The sequence below is a fragment of the Aulonocara sp. 'chitande type north' Nkhata Bay genome, linkage group LG1, assembly GCF_057382095.1.
Source record: "Aulonocara sp. 'chitande type north' Nkhata Bay isolate Kocher_YH1m ecotype deep benthic linkage group LG1, A_spYH_male_GT1.1, whole genome shotgun sequence".
In the NCBI taxonomy this organism is placed as follows: Eukaryota; Metazoa; Chordata; class Actinopteri; order Cichliformes; family Cichlidae; genus Aulonocara; species Aulonocara sp. 'chitande type north' Nkhata Bay.
The window spans coordinates 36217524-36239556 of NC_141344.1; the positions used below are offsets into that span (position 1 = coordinate 36217524).

The 22033-nt window shown below is 40.5% G+C and overlaps 1 protein-coding gene across 4 annotated transcripts in view; it reads right to left on the minus strand.

The window, feature by feature from the left end:
- Positions 1 to 22033, minus strand: part of pacsin3 (protein kinase C and casein kinase substrate in neurons 3) — a 34144-nt gene that overhangs the window by 7237 nt on the left and 4874 nt on the right. For 2 of the 4 annotated variants that reach the window (XM_086294454.1, XM_086294452.1), the window contains 7 exons: positions 11472 to 11572; positions 10529 to 10685; positions 8058 to 8293; positions 7121 to 7276; positions 5806 to 5981; positions 4188 to 4308; positions 37 to 179 (listed from right to left, as the gene is read on the minus strand). In XM_086294454.1, coding sequence (XP_086150580.1) covers positions 37 to 179; positions 4188 to 4308; positions 5806 to 5981; positions 7121 to 7276; positions 8058 to 8293; positions 10529 to 10685; positions 11472 to 11525 — 1043 coding nt within the window. In that variant the 5' untranslated portion in view covers positions 11526 to 11572. Of the gene's footprint in view, positions 1 to 36; positions 180 to 4187; positions 4309 to 5805; positions 5982 to 7120; positions 7277 to 8057; positions 8294 to 10528; positions 10686 to 11471; positions 12550 to 18121; positions 21771 to 22033 lie in introns of those variants that run through there. The other 2 variants (XM_086294455.1, XM_086294451.1) reach the window with 2 other exon arrangements.

The following is a 22033-nucleotide window of genomic DNA, read 5'->3' on the forward strand; positions in this document are numbered from 1 at the left end:
ATAAACTCCAACATCATGTCCACAGTGTCCTCCTACCTGCTGGTGTCCAGGGTAATGGGACTCGGTGGGACATTGTCTCCAGCAGAGGAGACGATGTTGGTGAGGGTCACCACGTTCTCCTCAGAGTTTCCACTGTGCATCCTCTTGCTGATGGAGCGACTTGCCTCTGGAGACCACTCCTGCACACAGACACACAGTCATTTACTTAAGCTTACACTGACTCAGGTCTTTGTCTCTTTATCAGTTTATGTCGACATAAGTGACACAAGTTTAATGAACACTCTGTTGATGCATCCACGGGAGTCAACAAAAGCCAGAGCTAGGCCTTTAAAGTATGCTGCTGTTGCATTCAGTTAAAGAAAGGATGATGATTTAAATGAAAGAAAATGTGCTACACTGCAGTGTTATGGATGCACGGATATGCAAATGGTTTGGTTTTGCAAAGTCAAACCAAAGACGTAGACGAGATCAGCAGTGCTGTGTGTTACAACACTTGTTAAGACTTCATCCAAAATGCGTTTCTCTTCAGATTCTGTAAGAAGCGCGTCAAATAACAGCTAAAGATCCGTGGAAGGATACGACAACAGCACCGGTGCTTTGTGTCACTGATAACGTTACCCAAGATGCAGCAAATTTTTGACATTACATGGTACTACTTGTCATTGTTGCACGTTGTTGACCGTTTCAATTCAAAAACTGCTAAAGAACATAAGGCGTTATCTTCAGATCTCTTCTTTTGTCAAACCCACAGTGCTAAACTCAAAGGGAATCAGAGAGCTGCTGAAACTGACAAATATTCATATTAAAGATGCCGTATCAGAGACTCTCCGATTTTTAATGGACCTAAGAGATTTAAAAAAATGATTGTCTTTGAAGTCCAGAAGTGCCTCATTAGTGTTGATGTCATGTTCTTAACACTTATCACCCAAGTTTTAAAATACAGACAATTATATATTGTAGTTTTACAGTCGAATATAAATGAGCAAGAACAATGAAAACCACATAGAGACACAAAGCTATATGAAAATATAATCACAACACAAAACACCTGAGAGTTTTAAATGTGAAACCAAATCTGAACAAAGCGCACTCTTAAAAAAAAACAAACAAAAAAACCAAAAAAAAAAAAAACAACAATTCATAAGTTTCAACATGAAGCCCTGTCAATCTTTAGATCACACCCAGACCTAACGCACTATCATGTAATAGCAGGGTGCTGCTTGCAGGCGTAGGCAGCTGGGGATAGACTTGTTAGTATTAGCTCTCTTCAGAGGAACCTTGATCAGCAGGAGGTGTGTGTTCAGTGAGATACCACAGATATAATTAGACTTCTTGACAAGTGCTGTGCATAAGTTTCCCGTCAAGTGAGGCCATCGTACAGCTCCTCCTCGCCTGATCTTTACGCAGTGGGGGAATCGTGCTTGGAGTTATGAATGAATATAGTTAACTGAAAGTCCTCGCAAGTTCAGACATGTGTGTGTGTGTTGGGACAAAGGCTCTCTGTTCGCATGTCAGCGGCACTGTGGGAATGCCAGGAGATTCCTCAGAGGACAGAAAAGACACTTATCCCTGCCAGGATCTTCCACTTGCTTACTTTTTGCAAAGAATAACTGAGGAAGGTAAAAAATTACCAGCTCTGGCAGCTCTCAGACTAAACCATCTTCAGCTGTGTGCTACCACTCGAACGTCTCTACTAAAGCAGTAACGATGCTTCAGTTTTTATTAACCAAAACAAAAAACATACTTCAGAGAAAAGCTAAAGTATGTTTGATCAAACAAATGGATTTGAGATCATCCAAAAATCTGTCAGACTTTAAGTAACTGTGTTGTTCGCATGTTACATGTAGTCTTTTCTATAATTTGAAATTCAAAGCTCCAGGTCTGGAACAGCAAACATAGCGGGGCAGTGTGCGGCTGCCAGAAATAAAGGTGGAGGATGAGAGGCAAGAATCCAGATAATGTAAGAAGAGGCTCTGCCGAACCACGCACAGAGAGAAAATAGGACAGTACAACATTTACAATGTGTGACTCAGGAGCAGACAGCAAAGACGGTGGGGAAGTACGCAATATGTAACATTCTGGAGACATGTAAGAAGTCACTGTTTCTCTCTTTTGTGTTTTAAACAGCGAGATAAAAGGACTTCTTGAAACCAAACTACATACAGACTACCGACTTCAAGTGCAGTTGCCCTACACTCCTAAATTTGCAATGCATATTGCAGTACCTAAAAATAATTACACTTCTAATAATACTGCTAAAACTGGTAACAGCTGTCAGTTTTCAAAGAAAGAAAAAACAATTTACACCGATCAGACAAAACATTACAAGCAAAGACAGGTGAAGTGAATCACAGTGGTTATCTCTTTACCATGGCACCTGTTGGTGGGTGGGATACTTTAGGGAACAAGTGAATATTTTTTCCTCAAAGTTGAGTGTTAGAAGAAAAATGGACAAGGATTTGAGTGAGTTTGAGAAGGACTAAATTGTGATGGCTAGATGACTGGGTCAGCATCTCCAAAACTGCAGCTCTTATGGTGTGTTCAGTCTTCAGGAGTTAGTATCCATCAAAAGTGGTCCAAGAAAGAAACAGTGGTGGATGGATGTATGACCGGAAGGTCGGCCCATGTGGTCTAATCCAAGACACAAAAGTTAATGTTCGTTCTGAGAAACACCTGGCACCAGGATTCAGTATGTGAAGAAGGCAAGCTGGCAAGCTGGCAGAGGCAGTGTGATGCTTTGGACAATGTTCTGCTGGGAAACCTTGGGTCCTGCCATCCATAAGGATGTTACTTTCACATGTACCACCTACCTAAGCATTGCTGCAGAGCATCTACAGCCTTTTATGGAAACAATATTCCCCGATGGCTTCTTTCAGCAGGATACTGCACTCTGCCACAAAGCAAAAATGGTTCAGGAATGGTTTGAGAAGCACAACAATGAGTTTAAGGTGTTTACTTGGCCTCCAAATTCCCCAGATCTCAGTCCCATTGGTGATCTGTGGGATGTGCTGGACAAAACTATACGATCCATGGAGGCTAACCTCAAAACTTACAGGACAACAGGATCTGTTATTAACATCTTGGTGCAGATACCACTGCTCGCCTTCAGGGCTACTTTGGCAGAAAAAAAAAAGGACCCACACAATTTTATGTCTTATTGGTGTATACTCTATTTTTAAAAGAAAGGAATAATGAGTAACTGTTTCATTTCCACTAAAATACTCCAAATGATGGTTCTCCTTTGTATGATAAGAATCATATTCTATAATTAGGGTATTGTAGAATACGCTAATCTACCTTTCTTACAATGTAACTATTATGGACGAATGCAGAATATTACAGTATCCCAAGGGAAAAAACAACATGCCTGGGAAAACACAGTGTACGTAGTTTCTTTAATTCACGCCAAAACCCCAGGACCATGGAGAAAATTTTGGACATGTAACCCTGGCTGTGCAAATTAAACAAAAACTCAGAAAGTTTCCTTTAGGTTATTCTTGTTTTTTGAAAAAGAATTTACATGAAACGGTAGTTTCATTAAAAACAAACAAACAAACAAACAAACAAAAAAAAACAATTTTGTCACATATGCTAAGCAGACTACAGAATCCTGAGACTCTAATCTGAATTCCTGCACAACAATCATTTGCACTGTTGTTTGTGTTTTTCCATATGTAAATATTTGTATTTATTGGTCCTGTCTGCAGCACTGAGGTGCAAGTTCCATTCCACTAGCAACTAATCTGTGTGTGTGTGTGTGTGTGTGTGTGTGTGTGTGTGTGTGTGTTCGACATTCCTAACCCCACTCAGCTTTCAGTCACAAAATGAGGCTTTCACTGGAACCCTGCTTAATATTCAGTCCGTCCCCTAAAACACACAGAGTCATGTTTCCATCTCCTCGGGAATTCAATGCAAATCACTACAATGTCCTTTAACAACCCCTAAAAGAATCATTTCCTCAACTTTAAATGGAGTCCTCAAACTCAAAGTTAATGATTTACAATATTTACATAATGAGTATTTAACCAAACTGAGGTCAAGTCCTGTTGAATGTGACCGTTTCAACAGATTTACGTTCCGACAGCACGGATAACGCACACACAGATGTAGATGACTGCACAGAAAAAAACAAAGCAAAACAAAATAATTCATGCGCGACAGGGTGAACAGAGTTTGTGTTTTCACACCTCAAACTGGGGCCAGTTCATGCTCATGCCCGGTCCGTGGGTGTTCCTCCACCATCTGAGGTCTTCAGTTTCGTTGGCTGCACGAATGGTCTGGCCCAGGTCCTGGTACAAGGCTTTGAAGCTAATGGACAGAAAGGGAGTGAATAATCACATTGATTGACACTCTGTCATCAATCTGCAGACCATCTTTCATCTGACTTTGCAACCTGTAACGCATGCTTAGGGACGCTTGTCATTAACCCTGCTTCATGCTGCACAGGTACAGGGCAACGAAATGCAGTTTGCATCCAAGCACTTCTGGATGGATGCAAACTGCATTTCGTTGCCCTGTACCTGTGCATGTGCAATGACAATAAAGTTGAATTCTATTCATCAGGAAAAGACAGGTTTCCAAGTTGGGGATCTTCTAAAGTCATAAAAGATTACTTATTGAAGCAGGAAGCAGTTGTCAAAGAAAACAACAGACTGTACTTGCTGGTTGAACATGGAGAGAATTAAAATCGACACAGTGCATTTTGAATTTACAGTAGCAGGTTCCTGATAGGTCCTGTTTACTCACAGGGCTGGGCATCGAGAACCCTAGATGGTGGGATTTGAGATAAGACACGCTGCATACTTTCTAATCAGCTTCATCAGCACTGAGCTGGTTTGTATACACTCAGATATAACATGAAGAAAAAAAAACAAAACAACAACATCTCTTCATCTACATCCAATCTTCCAAAGGAACAGCTGGTAAGAGGGCAGCTTCCCCCCCCCGACACACTCTCAAAGTGTTTTTTAATTTTTATTTTTTTTTAAAGGATCTCAAACTTATCACAGAGATGGAACATGGTTTTTTGGGGGGGTTTTCTTTCCACTCTCTGTAATATGTGCCAGGACGAACCATCTAGTGAACACACATTTTGCACCAGTAGTTGAATATTATCCCACCATGTTTAAAGCCTTACTGACTAGTGTCACATGGAGGAGGTGGGTGAAAAAGTATTCCCATTGGTCCTTTATAAATTAACTCATCATCCAACGTGGTCTGCAGCCTCTAACTGACATAACACTAAAGGCTTAAACGAAAGCATACTGTAAAGGCTGTGAGTTATATGATATTATACAATTTCATATTTATTGTAGCTGCAGGAAACATGCTCACTGTGGGACTAAAGAAACACGTGTTCAGGCTTTTTATTTGATCATTCCGACTCCTCAAATCTTTCTTAAGTAATGTTTTATATACACATATATATCAGTGCTCTGGAATAAATACATGGATACCAGAGGAAGTCTCTCAGAGTTTAAAAAAAAATACGTTCACAGTGAGAAACTGCTCTTCAAAAGAGCAGTTTCTTCAAGGGTTAATTTGCTCAATATTTGGACAGAGTTGGCTGGACTTTGCCATGGTAACCATTATTGGTAAAGTTGCTTGTTTAAATAAAATATGAGGTCAACAGTTAATGGACAACAGCAGGAGTTTTCCATTAACCCCTGTGTACATACGCACATGTTCAGACCGACATCCGTGCCTTCGCAGCTCTGCATGCCTTCGCTGTGAGTCATGGATCGCTTGATTCGTGATCCACGTAATTTTGGATAAATAAATACAAGCATGTGGATTTTTCCTTACCTGTCTTTGGAGGATAGGTCAAGGTGTGTATGGATGTCGAGCAGGACATCTTTAAAGAAACACAGCCTCTTGCGCTCAGCCTCCTGAGTTAAGTCGAACACCTGCTCCATGTCCTCCATGTAGCGGGGGTTACAGCGGTTCAGCTCCTCCAAGGCCTTGGAGTAGCGCTCCTTTACCTGCCGTAAACACACACACACTGAGCTACTGCGTAGTAGTACACCAATGTGTGTTTTGTTAAATGCACCATTTCAATTACACTTCATGGTCTTACTCAGGTGCATGTGCCTTGCATGCTTCGAGTATATGTGCAAGACTGTCTGTTCCAAAGAGCAGAATAAAAACCTTTGGAAAGCAGCTATAAAGCTCGTTGTAGTTTTATTCTATTTTAATAATGCGACATTTCAAGCTTTATTCAGAATTGCATTTTTTGTTCAATCATTTAAGTGAATTTATTTTATCTAACATTATTTTATTTATGGATTTAAATCAGCTTCCAGTGTAGTTCAGATGAATTAAAATCCTAAAGCAAACTACAAGAACAACTGAACAGGGTGTTTACCTCTCCTGTAATAAAAAAAATATTCAAAGTGACAAAAGAACTCAACTTTTCCATATTTCCGGATTTATCTAAGAGACTTTGAATAATACTTAATGTCAAGAGTGCAAGAGTGACCAACTGAATTCTGGGAGTTTCTTTTTATTATGCACACAGTATGAACAGCTCTCCATCATTAGTAAGTATTATTTACACTGATAACATGCTGTTGACTAGAACCCACCATAATAAGACTGTCTTCTTCTTCTGTGAACTCTTGTAAGAACCCACTGAATAAAATGTTTAAATATCTTAATGATTACATAAAGTGTGCAGTGATTAAACACAGCAGATACCAACACGGGGCGCTGAGACTGGTTGAGACAAGTGATTGAAGACTGAAGGCTTTTTTGGATGTATTTTTCTTCAAGCTGTGAATGAGTAATGATATTGGATTTCATTTCCTTGTTGAGATCAACATTGCTCAAGAGGTCCTTGGCTGCCTGACAACGCTGTGCGTACTAAATGAACACGTCTCAGGATTTCCTTCGTTTTTTTGTTGTTTGGTTGATCATTTCCCTCTCCGGGTCCTGGAGCTACTCCTCAACCGTTGGGTTTGTTACAAGTGGAAAGTCGAGGAGACAAGTCCGGTCATGTTTCAAAGTTAAAAAACATACACAGGTATGTTTTTCTGGAGTCAGACACACCCAGACTGGTACAAGAGGAGCTATGTATGGGACTCTGTTTATATGTACGTGTTCACGTGTGTGTGCATCGTACTTTCTCGGTGTCCTGGTTGCAGCGCTCCACCCGGGTTGTGTACTTGCGAACTTCCTCTTGTGACTTGGTCGGGTCAGCCTTGGCGTGCGCCTCCCTGTTAGCCGCCGTCCACTCCTCTTTCCTGGCCTGATGGTAACTCTTCTTAGTTGACTCCACCTGGACACACGCACGTGTTAAACACTTGCTATAAACTCAGTAAAGACTAAACTTCAATTTTTTCCAAAAATGTACCCGTCTCTCCTCATTGACACATCAGATGTAATATCAGACTCACTCACATCCATCCAACAACTGTGATAATATTACCTCAAATACAATCACCTATGACGTAATAGCTGCATTCAACCACTGTGTTATCTTATACGACAATCTTATAAAAGGAAAAAGAAGGAGGGAAGTTTATTCACCGACACTATAGTCAAAAGAAGCACTTACTTTGCCATTTCGCATTTAAGTCCAATTATGTCACTTTTTGTTGAGGAATTGCTAAATTCCAGTCTATGAGGGTCTGCAGTAGTCCCAAACTTATAGTGGACTGATTCCACTATTTTATCTCGGTCCTGATGCACAATGGTCACTGTGAAGATGGCAAGTGGCTGTGAGATCCCCGTTTTTCATGCAAATATTTTAACAAGACTACAAGTCACACTGTCACAATAATTGTGTCTGCGCCACAGTCTCCAGTTTTCCATAGTGTGACTGTAGCATAAAGCAACTTCATGTGTGACATTTGCTAAGAGGATGTGTAGACAGTTGCTGGCTTTTGTTTTTATTAAAAGAAACCTTTCAACGACAACTTTGTAGACACTGGCCATTTGCAAGTATTCACTACAGTCACGTCATCTCCATTAAATCCCATTAGTGTGTACTGCAGCCACTCACTGATGCAGACTGCCCTACAGACCAACGTCAGAAAATCTACTGAGGCCGCCCTCACCTCCTTCAGCTTACGGACCCAGGGCTTCTGAGCTTTGCGGAAGCCATCATCCGCGTCCTTCGTCTCTCTGAAACCTCCCATCATTTGCTTGTGGAAGGCCTCTTTTTGCCAGCTGCGTACTTTCTCGCTGTCCTCACCCGCCAGCTGCTCCCGCAGCTCCATGTGCAGCTCGCTGAGTCGGTCAGCCGCTTGCATGAAGGCATGCCAAGCCTTCTCCAGTGTACCATACTGGGGCCCTAAATAAACGTGAGAAAGCGCCCCTTCAGGTTATCACTAAATAAAAATCACTCGTCCCCATTTGTCTACATGTTTACAAAATTAATTGTAGGTCAGTGTTGTGAAACTTCGCCTGTGGATATTTTGATGGGGATTTCCATAAACATCGTGAGCTTTGCTACCAAATTAAAGATGGATGACTTAATTTATTAGATGATGAACAAAATATTAACTTGTAAAAAATTTAGCCAGCTAAATTATCATCTTGGTCATATTTAAATAGAAATCCCAAACATATCCCATTTATTTCATAAATGTCACATTTGGAATTCCTGTGTTTGTTTGTTTGTTTTATATATATATATATATATATATATATATATATATATATATATATATATATATATATATATATATATATATATATATATTAGGGGTGCAACGATATTCGTATCGATATTGAACCGTTCGATACAGTGCTTTCGGTTCGGTACGCATATGTATCGAACAATACAACATTTGTAATTTATTTTATCAATTTTCCTTCTGACGATGCTGTCTGTGTGGAGCGCTCAGTGAATCTGTGTTCGACTACTCCGCCTAGGCTGCACTGTCGAGCGCAGATCCACTGAGCGCTCCACACAGACAGCATAGTCAGAAGGAAGAGCACAGGGCAAGCTAGCGAGACAGAAGTTAAGCTCGCCTTGCAACAGGCAAATTGACCCTCATTCAGATCTGGCGTTTGGAATTATTTTGGTTTTCATGTGACGTATGACCCTGAAGGTAAGCGAGTCATGGACTAAAGTAAAACAGTATGTTGGATGTGCCATGCAATGCTCAATTACATTGGTGTGAACTAGTGTGTTAGCGCAGTTAGCTCGTTAACGTGTTGGCCGTCTAGCCCCATGCACGGGGCGATCGGCAGTAGCTCGTTAACGGAGATTTGCCGTGTTGTGGCGTTAAGGTCATTTCAACGAGATTAACCTGAAAGCACTAGTGGGAACACAACGAATATGACTGCACATTTACACCGACATCATCCTAGTGCAAAGACAAAAACAACAAGCATGCTACTAACTTTAGCCGAGTCATTTAGACAGCTGTTAGCACATGATTCTCCTTATGCTGCTGAGAATATAGCCCAGAAGAAGCGGATAGTATAGCTTTTATTTTGGAAAGAGCCATTTCTCTGTAATAAACTCTCTTTTCCAAAGATGAGTGATTCCTCAATCAGATACAGGGCTTGCAATATCGCTAGCCCGACGTCCCGGAGCTAGCGATTTTTTCAGTCGGGCTACCAAAATCTATCTCTTCCCTGCCCGTCGGGCTATTGTAGGAAAAATATATGTCAATGCTTTTGCATTCTTTCAGAAATGTAGCTGGGTAATTAGGTCATTGGCATCGGTGAGCCACTGTCAATATGTGACATATTGAAGTCGCGTTTGAATTTGCGCTTGTTTTTTTGCTTTCACTTTGCAATCGTGCGAACTGTGTATAGAGAGCGACAGCACTGATCTGTGAGTGATGATAATTTGTGCACCAATTCCTCTGACATCGTCTTATTAATCGTTAGCTTACTATGCAAACATGACAAGTGAAATCTCCCGCAGCAAGCTTAAACATGTGAGAGGTTGATCGCGCAGAGAATCGCTGAGCTTATGTGAGTGCGTGTGTAAAAGCATTTCAGTTCTGCTGAGCCAAATAAGACAGGTCAGGGTGAAGAAGTGACAGCCAAATAAAAGCTTACCACAAAACGGAGAAGTTATGACAAATCAGACTATAAGGCAAAAAGAAAGTGCAGCTTTATGGTTTCATGGACAAAATAATTTCTGTGGCTGCAATATGACGAGCTAAATAACCAGGGCTGCACATAAGTGGTCCGCAGGTGCGCATTCGCTGTCAAAATAAAAAACGCGCACAAGGGTTAGGGTTAGGGTTAAATTTAAAAACTGTACTTTTGAGTTAAAATATATATTTATAATTTTAATAAATGACAAATTAAAAATGCATGAACATTTTTTTTGTATCGAAAAAATATCGAACCGTGACACCAAAGTATCGAACCGAACCGTGAATTTTGTGTATCGTTGCACCCCTAATAAATAAATATATATATATATATATATATATATATATATATATATATATATATATATATATATAGTCATAATTTCTATCCAAATGTGGTGACGTCTGATGGAAACTAACTGGTGGCTATATCCACTCTTTTATAAAAAGCTAGCATTTAAACTAACCTTTCTCCACAACAACCCTCCACCTCTTGGCCCAGTCACTCAGCTGAAGAGCGTAGTGCTTTTCTATCTTGGCTCTCTCCTGGAAGCAGGTGACTAGCTCATTGCACAGCCTGTGGCCATCGTCAATCCGCTTTACCGTCCTTTTGTAGTTCCCCGGCTGCAGAGACACACCAACGAACCAAACAGGAGCGAGGAAATAGAACAGCGTCAGTCACTCCCTGAGTTCTATTCATGTCATCGTTGTATCTAGACATTAGCAACAACAGTTTGGACTGAAGCATATTTGGTGGATAAATGATATAGAGATGATCGAAACTGAGATTAAAAAAACAAAAAAGGGGAGACAAAAGGTAATACAGCCACTGGAGATGAGAGTGTGTATTTTTCCCAACATGGAAGGCTGTGAAGAAGTCAGTCTTCGGTCTTTAGATAAAAGCATGTAATGAGACCCGGCTGACTGACACACTGACTTATCTGGCTGCTTCGGCCTCTTAGTTATTCTGCATTCAGGTGCTGTTGATCAGCTAAATAGACATGTTCATGTGCTGAACACATTGAGCCAGGTGTTGATCCTTTCACAGGCTAGAGTTGGTGGTGTTAAATCGCAGTGATTTGGAAAACATTTAAACAGTGAAAAACATGAAAGGTTGAAAATTTTAAAAAAAATTCAAAAAGGATGTTTTTTTAATTAGAATTTTCAAAAAAGTTGAAAGACGGGCCAGAAAAGACTGGTAAAGTTGCGTAACCCCAATAAGAAAAAAAGCAACTTGTTGGAAAGCTCACAACTTGTTAGGTTAATTAGTAGCATGAGTGGGTAGAAACCTGTGTCTGCAGGCTGAAACACTGCAGCTATAATAAGACTCAGACTATAAAAAGTTAAGTGTTGTTTTAAGTTTTGTAGAGCGGCTGATGTACGACAGCAATTAAAGTGTTACTACTGTACCTCCCAGAAGCTCTCAGAGCTCCCCAGCTCACTTAGGTCTCCATTAGAAGACATCTTGGGGTCGGCCCCACAGCACAGAATGATGGCGGCTACAGAAGAAACTGAGGAGGAGAAAAACCCGAAAGAAGCATGAAAGAGAGAAAAAAAAAAATGTAAATTAAATTTTAACAGGTTCACTGACATGATCTTGTTTGATTCCAAGTACATCTATGCACTTCAACTTTCTACTCCAAATTAAAAAGCCCTAACTGGAAAAAGCCTGGTTAACCAGAGTAACAGCGGCCGACACTTAATTTAAAAACAATGAAACTTTAAAACATAATTTTTAAGGAATGAGTCTACCTGCTCTATGAATACGTCACAGCTCATTTCATCTCTCTGTATATTTATTCTCGAGCACCAGTTGGTTTGTTTGCCTAGTGACGCTTTCTGGGAAATCCACAGCTCAGCCCTCATCTTGGACTTGTGACAAGATACGGCTGTTTCACACTGAGACTCTGATAAACACTGATGTCCTGGAGACGGTGTTTCACCCTGACATAATCATACACTTCACTACAAGCATAAATCAAGTACACACCATCATTATCCCCAGACCAAAAGCCTAATAGAGGAAGCAAAATGACCTTTTTTGCTTACTTGAGGTCACCTTTGAAAACAGCTGCGTAAAATAATTTTTAAAAATGTTTTAAAGCTGCAGGTGTTATCATGGACAGGAAACAGGAAAAATAACTTAAGCAAACACTGAAGAGATGTTAAGAGCTTGAAGTCCTACAGTTACATGACAAATGGGACAAACTGCACCTCCTAACTTATAATCATGTAATATGATCGAAAGGTCAACAAGCGCAGTCCAAGGCTGCATGCTTTCACCTGTCTGAAAATTCATGCAGGAAGTGAATCTCTGGATCCAGATTAACTTGCGATATTTTCTCGAGAACATCACAACCAGGTTTCCCCATCTTTTTCTTATGTCATATTCATATTAATTTGTCAAAATATGATGTGAAATTTAAATTTTATTAAATAATCCTGCTGACACGGACACATTTAGACAACCTCCTTGTCAAGAGGATCGGTACGGAAGAGGATTGGGGCCACTGGGGGAAAGAAAAAAAAAAAAAAAAAAAAAGAATTCTGACTTTAATCTCAGAATTCTGAGATTAAAGTCAGAATTCTGAGAAAAGTCAGAACTCTTTTTTTATTTTATTTCCAGTGGCCCTAATCCTCTTCGGCAGATCAGGAACATTTGTGGCCATTCAGGATTTCCTTAGAAGATGTTTCTTAAAAAGACGCGTCTCCTCTTTTTTCTGGGGTTATCAAACCCAGTAGTCTCCAGTCTTATTGCTCCACTGTAAGCAGCTCTACAGTTTCAGCTTCTGGCAAACTGCAGCTCCCCATCAGCTGACACAGAAAGCCAAAGAGTCCTCACTGCTCTCTGACCTCAGGGCTGCTCTGCTCAGTTTGTTTTTTTTGCACAGAGCTGGATGGTGTGCGTCCTACAAATGCCGATACCCTGTCGTGCGCAGTCGGTCCACTCCTCTTTATACACAATGGACTTCTTTCAGATGACAGGAAGCACAACATTTGTACAAAAATCAAGCTAATAAGAAAGGAAAAAATAAATAACTTGGTGAGTTGACATCTATATTTGTTTGGAGGACTGAGTACTGTAGTTTCAACCTGCAGATGAGTTGACTCGTGTGACACCAGTGGCAGGAACGCACATGATACCAACTATGTGCATCTATGGCCCATCCCAATGCACAGAAAACACAAACAGGGAAACTAATTAACAGACTGTTGCTTTGTGTATTCTCACTACAAACAATCCCTTTTTGTGAAATACTTTCTTAAAAGCAAAGCACGATGCACAACTGTGCAAAACCAAAGAGCAAACCTGCATTTTAAATTCAGCTGCAACTGAACTCGAGGGGATTCATTTTTTACATTTTGTAGCTCTGCAGGAACTCTACCAACAGTTTACTGTGACCTGGCTTTCCCATACATCCACTTCCTCCGTGTTATCCTCCAATTGGACAAAACCCTTTGTCAAGGCCAGGCGGTTTCCTGTTGCAGATACAACAACTTGTCAAACACACCATTACTCGAGGCCTAGCGGCTCACTTAACCTCAACACAAACTCAAATCTCACCTCTTGCTAAAAGCTAAAAGATTCGTGTGCCACATTTTGGTCTGCAAGCAGCTAATGCCAATGTAATAACTGATACACAAAACATACATAACCTTTCAAACGGTCAGACCAGTCCAAAGAGTTTAGACCATACCCATCTTTACAAACATTATAAACAAAAACAAACTCTATGCATTAAAAATGAGAAGGAGCATGGCATGAGGGGTTCAAAGTGGAGAGGCCCTTTACCACACTACTTGCAGCACCCATTACCCAGGGCTTGTGGGTCAGACCACAGACATCTTCAAATTTAAATTCCATCTGGATCTACAAAACACTAAGCAGCAATCTCTGGGGTACAAGCCTCCGTGGACAGTTTCCTCAGGGTGTTTTAACTGGCAGGTGGACACCTGCAGGAGTCAACTGCTTAGTTTACGAATCAGAATGAGTGCACTGGACCTCCCCACCCTGTCTGTGGTGTTTTTAATGGAAGGATCTAACACAGAACGTGACTTGCATGTTGCAGTCAGAGTTTGTGGATACAACTTGTTGCTCGATCTGATATTGCCATCTGATATTGCCATGTTGGTGCCATTCCTGGATCAACAACACTAATATCCATTAAATCCCATTACTCCAGACTCAACAATGCAAGTGACCAGTCACACTAGTGATGTCACAGTTTTGCGATGTGGAAACATCATCCCATGACACATCAAAAAATAACCCTAACTATAGCCCTATAACCATAACCACAATCATAACCCAAACCCTGATCCTAAACCCCCTAAGTTCTGTAAGTTGCATCTTGCAACTATAGCATGTTGGAGTTATCTGTACACCTGGAGTGGCCACGGATTACAAAACACCTTCTCTGGTAGTTCCCACTGCAATAGAAAAGTATGAACTCAAAGAGCTTTATTGTCAAATAAAATATTGTATTTTGACACTTAAATTAAAGTTTTCGTACAATGCAGCTGAATGACATGTTGGTGTTAAAGTTAGAAATAAACACAAAGAGATCAGTTGTAAGACACAACAATGGGGAGATGTAGATGAAGAGAAAGGGCTGTCAATAATGAAGCCTGATTTCAATAAATAACTGCCTCTTTTCTAAAGACAAGTAAAATAACTATATAAATGAACTGTAACTAGTTTAAAGAGATTTTTCCCTAAACCGTTTACTATGTGCATCATTTTCTAGAAGTTTGATCACTGTTTGAATATTTTCTCTGTGAGACCATGCTCTACAAGTTCGACTTGACAAGACTGAGAGGTTCCGGATTATTTTTCCTCCTTCCTGAGTCTCACATTGTTCACTCTCACCGTAAATAACTCCCAATGTGTCAGTGCTGGGAGCAGACCAGTGCTAAATTAGGTGCAGAGTACAACAGTAGCCTTGGTGAGATCTGCAGGGAACAATGTGGGAGTGAACATAAATTAGCTTTGCAGTTTTGCCAGTTATGCAACAACGGAGTAGCAAGCCTTCACTTAGGGCAGATATCTGAGTTAACCGTGAATAAAAAGGACATAGCTCTCATATGTAATTGTAGGTGTGTCCGACTGTGTGTAGGGGGTGTGGTGTGTCTGAGGAGAGTGACGTTCCAGATTAACCAAAAGCTGATGATCCAAAAACACACCGTAACACCACACCTCCCACACATTTAATCCACATCAGGCAGTGAGTGAAATCAACAAAAGGATAACCGTGTATATGAGTGTCACTGCTGAGTGTTAAGTATGTCAATAACAGCAGAGGCATCTGCCACCAGCGTGCTGGGACATGAGGCACTATGTGAAAATGGACTTGGCCCTGGATTGCCAATTACTGCTTCTTTGGAAGTTCAACAGAGGCTTAACCAAAACAGCTTTATGATGGAGGGCATGACAACATGACAGTAGTCAATATTGTAGAGCCTCAAAATGGTTGTAGAGCTTGGAAAATTTTGGTGGGAGGACTGAAGAGGTTATTTCACATGTTTACAGGTTGACACCAGAATTTGTGCAACATGCTCAGCAGATAGTTGGTAGAGATGAGGAGCATTTTGAAATACATTTTAGTCCAAAAAGTTACAACATTCATGTGGTCTAAAGAGAACTGCTTTTAGGTAGGGGAGCACAGAGCAGCCTGCTAATAAAGGCTTTTTATATTTTGCTTCTAGTGTTTTAATACTATGCCCAACCTTGTATCATCCAACAGTAAACGATGATTTGAATCAGTATTTTATTCCTAAATGAAACTTTGCCAAACTGTTAATCACATCTAACCAGTGTGTGTATTTTAAACTCTGCCCAAACTTTAAACTAGAATTAACCTAAACCATTTATGTTTCTGCTCTTTCACTTCTCTTCTTTTAAAACACACACACACACACACACACACACACACACCTCTGATTACCACTGGGACCACTGTTGCCTTCACCTCCCACATCTTCTCTAGCTCTTCTTAGTTCTTGGCAGGAACAATCTTCACGTGTTCCTTCTTCCCGATGTTGCTATTACTTGGTATAGCTAAATCTATTACTATAATCCTCTTCCTCTGCTTGTCCATCACTACTATGGCTGGTTGGTTAGCCATCACCAGTTAGTCGTTGGGCATTTTTGCATAGCCTTACATGGGGTTTTGTCTGGTGTTGGCGACCCCGTCTTGTGTTCTTGTGCTGCCATGATTAGTGCTTCTGTGCTGTCTTTCAGTTCATCTTTGTTCAGCCATTAGTAGAATTTCTTGATATCTGCCACTTCTTCTATCTAGCGCTGGTAGATACCGTGCAGGGGCCTGTCCTTCCGTGACAGATCCTTGTCTTGCTCCTCCTTTCCCCCCCCTCTGGGGTGTGTATGAATATGTGGATGTTAATCAGTTTCAGCTGCTTTGGCGACTAGGGTCAGTGTCACTACTAGTAGTGTGAGGCGATACCTAGACCCTACAGAGGTTGCAGAGGCCAACTTAGTGGCCGAACAATCACAATGGCACATCAATACATGCCATTTCTAGAAGGTTTGCTGCCAGAGTTACTCTAGGAGAGCTGGACAGAGCCATAAGGGTCTTGAACCATCAGCAGGACTGATATTTGTTCCTTTGTGCAAGGAGGAATTGGATGAGCACTGCCAGAGCTACAAAATGACCTCCAGCAGGCTACTGGTATAAATGTCTTTTGTTAAATTTCATTTCTAAAACTAAGTCAGACAGACACAGTGAGCATTGGAAGGAAGATCCCATAAAGTCTCAGGAGCGTGTCTGTGTCTGTATACAGCAGTCACACATTACCCACAACCTACATTAAAGGGATTAGACTGTTTAGTCTAAAGCAGGCAGACAGACAGACATTATTAGCTGGACACAGTAACCTGTGCTGAACATACCATTACTAGGGATTGGTACTAAGAACTTGTATTATACTGTTACTGATTCTGTAAGTCTTTGGGTAGTTGTTTACATCTGAAGCAGTGCTTGTACAACAAAGAGTCACTGTAGCTACCTGGTGTATGGAGGACATGTTTCATTTCATGAACAAAATAAACTTCAATCCATAGAGGAAAAAGATGGAAAATTCCACATACCTAACATAAGACTTTCTAAGTAATTTCCTGTGATTGGTCCATGAGGATTTAGAGAGGTCATAGATCCTGAATGATCCATGAACAGATGGTCAGATGAGTGTGTTTGGTTTATGTGGCGAGTTCATTTGACCCCTTCATCTGGCTGTGGTTGTGTTGTTTGAGAATGTTTACTTGCTTCTGGTCACTTATCGTGAACTTGGGTTCAATCCCCTCAGTGCGAGCCAATTCACAAACACAGGGAAAACAGACCAATTCTGCTGAACTGCAAACAGTATAGTCCGACAGTGAAGAGGGTTTTTCAGAGGTTACATGAGTAGTGAGTTTGTACACCCACAAGACAACAAAATGTGTGCCATATGCTCTCAAACAAACAGATTTGTTTATGATAACTGCCAAGAACTTAGCTTCTACTCTTTCTGATAACTTGCTCAGATGACAGATTTTTTTTGTATTGGCCAATTGAGATTTCTTGATTTCTAACACACACACACACACACACACACACACACACACACACACACACACACACACACACAATTACTGTTACAAAAGTGGAAACCCATATTAAACATTAACCAAGTAACATACTATGAGGTTTGTGTGTGTAGTTTCTATGAGCCAAAAGTTCACTATAATCCCCTTTTCAACTCGTGGATTGCTATCAAAGTAAAAAAAAGACAACAACAAAAAAAAAACAGTTCTGGCAGTGAGGACATAAGCCCCACCCACCTGCCAGTCAAACCCTTTGTTTACAGGGTGCAGCCAATCCCAAAACTAAGGGTAAAGAGAAAGAGATACTAAAACTGTTTATTTCAGATAACGAATAAACTTTGGTGTTTTCCCAAGGCACAGTACGAGTTAAATAAGGATTATTTTGAACAGTAAATCATGCAAAGCTACTCTGGTAGAGTCTAAGAATACAATTTGGCTCTGCTTTATAATAGGGCATAATTACTTCTGGGCAGATCCAGGCGAGTTGTTCCCTCATTGAAATGTTTTGAAAGATGTCTTCCATCGCAGCTGAAAGAATGTTTTGTCAGAGTGGCCTCAGGCTCAGTTTTTCGTTTAGTTTTTCCATTAACCACCTGAAGGAATCCAATCCTTGATCTGAAACAGGGCAGCAGACCGTCAGGCCTGACCTGCACAGAACAGCAGGACTGTTGAAAGAGAGCAAAAGTGATGGGAGCCACAAAGCTGTTAAAGACTGAAACACAAGAGACATGAGTGTCACAAATGTGACAGACGAGCAATAAGATGCATCCGCAAGATGAACACTGTTCTTGATAAGCTTAGCAAATTTCAAATGTGACTTAAGACAGATGTTTTTGAACTACTCAAAACACAGAGCAGCTAGAAATAGGTTTACCACAACATCACACACAAGAACTTTTTGATGTGGTTTCTACAGCACAGCAACAAAACTCATAAAGCATGTTAGGCCGGTTTGTCAAGCATGATGAACCAAGCAGAAGTGCACATGTGAACAAAACATGGATGCAGTCAGCCAAATAAATCAATCACATATCAAATGACACCAGCAATAAAAATCTACACCTCAACTTCTCCTTGTGCTTCTGTCCTAAGGCATCCGTCTCACCACACAACTCTTAAACATCAGTCATTTTATCCTTCAATCCATTATTTAGAGAACAGGTCTGGTTCATCTTTGATTACTGACAAAATGGAGGGGAAAAAGAGAAAAAGTGCCACAAGAACAAAAAGGGTCCTACTAATAATAATAATTTTTAAAAAATTCTTAAATGTGTCCCCATTTCTGGAAAAGGTTAACTTGTGCCAGCAAGAATGAGTTTAATCTCTTAATGAATCTCTGCGACATGCCTTTCTTTCTTACTACAACTTTTAAATAACTTTTGTCAAAACTTCTCTTTATCATCTGGCTCATATACAAATGCGATGCATACTTCAAAAGCTTGAGAGCTGCTACTGCAAGCAGTAACACTACCGCTGCAAAATACAGCTGGAATTGTTGCTTGAAGGGGTGCCAGTTGCTGTTGTTTCAAGCGTCCTGTATTTCATTTGAATCACTACATTACTGCAATAAATTCATAGATGATTCACAGATGCATCACATTGTCCATTCTCAGTGTTTTTCATTTCAACAGCTTGAAATCCATTCTGGTTCTGAAACGGCGCTAAGTCAGAACTAGCTACAAACCAGCACTGAAGAACTTGCTCGATTTCCTATTTGGATTTAGTCCGTCTTGGTCTCCCCTGTCTCTTCAAGTAATCCCAGACTGACTTCACGATGCCAAGATCAGGGCAGACCATCTGTTGCTGGCCTCTTTGTACTTCATGTGGCTAAGGGGTAAGGTTGGTAGGTAGGTAGGTAGTGTATTGTTTGAAGAATTTCAGAGCAAGCCGTTATATTGTCCAACTAATATTTCAGTGTGGACCAATGCGGTGGACCAAAAGTTTGACGTTACCATCATATATGTATAAAGTAAACTTTCAGAGTGACTATATATTAAACTGATGTGATGAATACAACACTTGATTCTGACGGGGTAGAAGAAAAAATACATGGACTGGACACACAGCGGTTACAACTGACATTCAAAGCACAACAAACACACATTTAATCTTTCAATTTTATCAGCTGGTACATTTAAGCTTCACTTTTTAGCACACCTCAGACTTGTAATTTAACATAAATCTATGAATAGTGAGTGATAGTTAAGTTGATTTTTTATTTTATTATATAACTCTATCGTAAGTGCTGCCATCCACACAGGGACTCCTCCATAATTTTTTTCATAGGGGTGGCCATATGGGGCCACTAAAAATATTGGTTGCGCCCCTGCATCCATAACTTCTTCAATCCTGTCAGTTAAATAAACACCATTTCTAAGTACCCTGATATACATTTAGCTGAGCTCAGTGAGCTGTGAAACAGGTGACTGCAAATTGAACCCACTGATAAAAGGCCAACATGGAAGTGTGTGAACTATTTGCCTTTAGAAAGCAGGGGGCTGTCACACCGTGTGCTGCAGGAACAACAGTCAAAACCACCTGAAAAAGCCTATGGAAGAATTCAGGGTGTCCACAGCTCATGATCTGCTTATCAGTTAAATTAAAAATAAGATACCAGTGGAAACAACACTAACAGTGCCAGCACCGGGACCCTTCTTTCTGTGCTGGGTAAAACAACAGCAAATTGGTGTTGGTGGTATTAATAATAACAACTGTAACAAAAAACATTTCCCAGGGGTCACAAAGATTAGTAGCCTTGCCAGCTAATTCATCACATCCCTAGCTACAATAACTTCTGTTACAAAGCAGCTGGGTTTTTTTTGCCTTCGTTTCTTTTAAAATCATAAACACCATTATACACTTTGATGAAAACCCAAGAAAGTAAGAAAGATTAGATATCTCTAAGCCTAGACCAGACTGCTCATTAGTTTTTCCTTAGTTTATTTAATTTTTTATACAGAGCACCTCTGTTGAGAAGCACAGCAATCAGTGACAAAAAATGGAAAAATCATCTCATCCAGTACACAATCTATTGACCTGTGAATCTAATGTGTCCCTGCTAAAGAGGTGGGTGATGGGAAGAGAGAGAGAGACAGAAGGAGATTCTGGTTGTTGGTTTTTAGAGAAGTGGGTCAGACTAGTGAGGAGGAGGGGAAAGAGCAGCTGAGGGAGGGATGAGATAGAGAGGCAGGTCCAGACCTCATAAGCCCCACTGGAAAACTCATGGCCACTAATCTGATTAATGTAAACCAACAGTTTCCCTGCAGCAGTGCCAGGGCTATATGCTCCTACACATGAAGCCTGGGGAGGCCCACGCGACCACTAGTCTGAAAGCTCGTCTGCATTCCAGCTACGTCTCAGTATGTGAGATTATGCACTGTAGGTTCACGAGGACCCGGAGGCTTTAAACCTCTAAAAAGAGGAGCACTTGGAGATTCTTCTCTGCTCCAGTTCCTGCCAGCAGCTGGCTGCATATGAGAGCCTGGGAACTAGCTGTGTATCAGACCACTGCTGTGTGATTCTGAGCAAAATGAGAGACTGTTTAAAGAAAGAAAATGTTAACCATGCTCACAGTGATTACATAATAATTGCTGTTGGCAACAATAAACCACAATATGGGATACTCTGAAAGTCATCACGTTTGGCTTTAATAAACAACTATCTTTAGCTTGAAATGGCTACTGAGGACAAATCAGGAAGTCAAATATTTCTCTCCCCCCCCCAAAAAAAGTCTGAAACAAACAAACAAAAAACTTATGGAACTTTTCTCCTTACAGTGGAAATTTACATTTGGAAAAACTAAAAGGCAAAACTGGTCCTAAAAGCAAGCCCAGACTTAAAATGATTTCCCTTTATAGCTGATTTCCACTTATGACAAGTGTGTGATGTTTGAGTATTTATACAGAGTCGCTTAAATTAAACCCTAGACTAAAGGAAGATAATGGCACGGTTGTTTTAAGTGACAGATGGGTGCCGTTTCATCATGTTTAGCTTTCAGTTTAAAACAATAGTTGTTCAGCCTGTTTTTTGCTTCACAAGTTTGTATCACAATGAAATGCAGATTTAAATTATGCTAGCTATTAGCGCTACTTAGCTGCCCAGCTAAAATTTCATGGTCATGTCAGGTTTAAAAAAAAACAAAACAAAAAAAACCAAAACAAAACACAACAGCAGCCCCCCCCCCAAATGCTAATCTCCCTAAAACAGGACTTTTCACTTTTTAAAGACAGTTCTAGATGCTTTCTGTTCATGTCAGTACTGTTTGACTTGATAAGAAAATATCTTCTCAAGTCATTCGTGTGAAGGCATTAAAATGTACAGTTTAGCACAAAGCCTCTAAACATGAAGGAAACAAGCGGCCATGGTTGTCACTAAC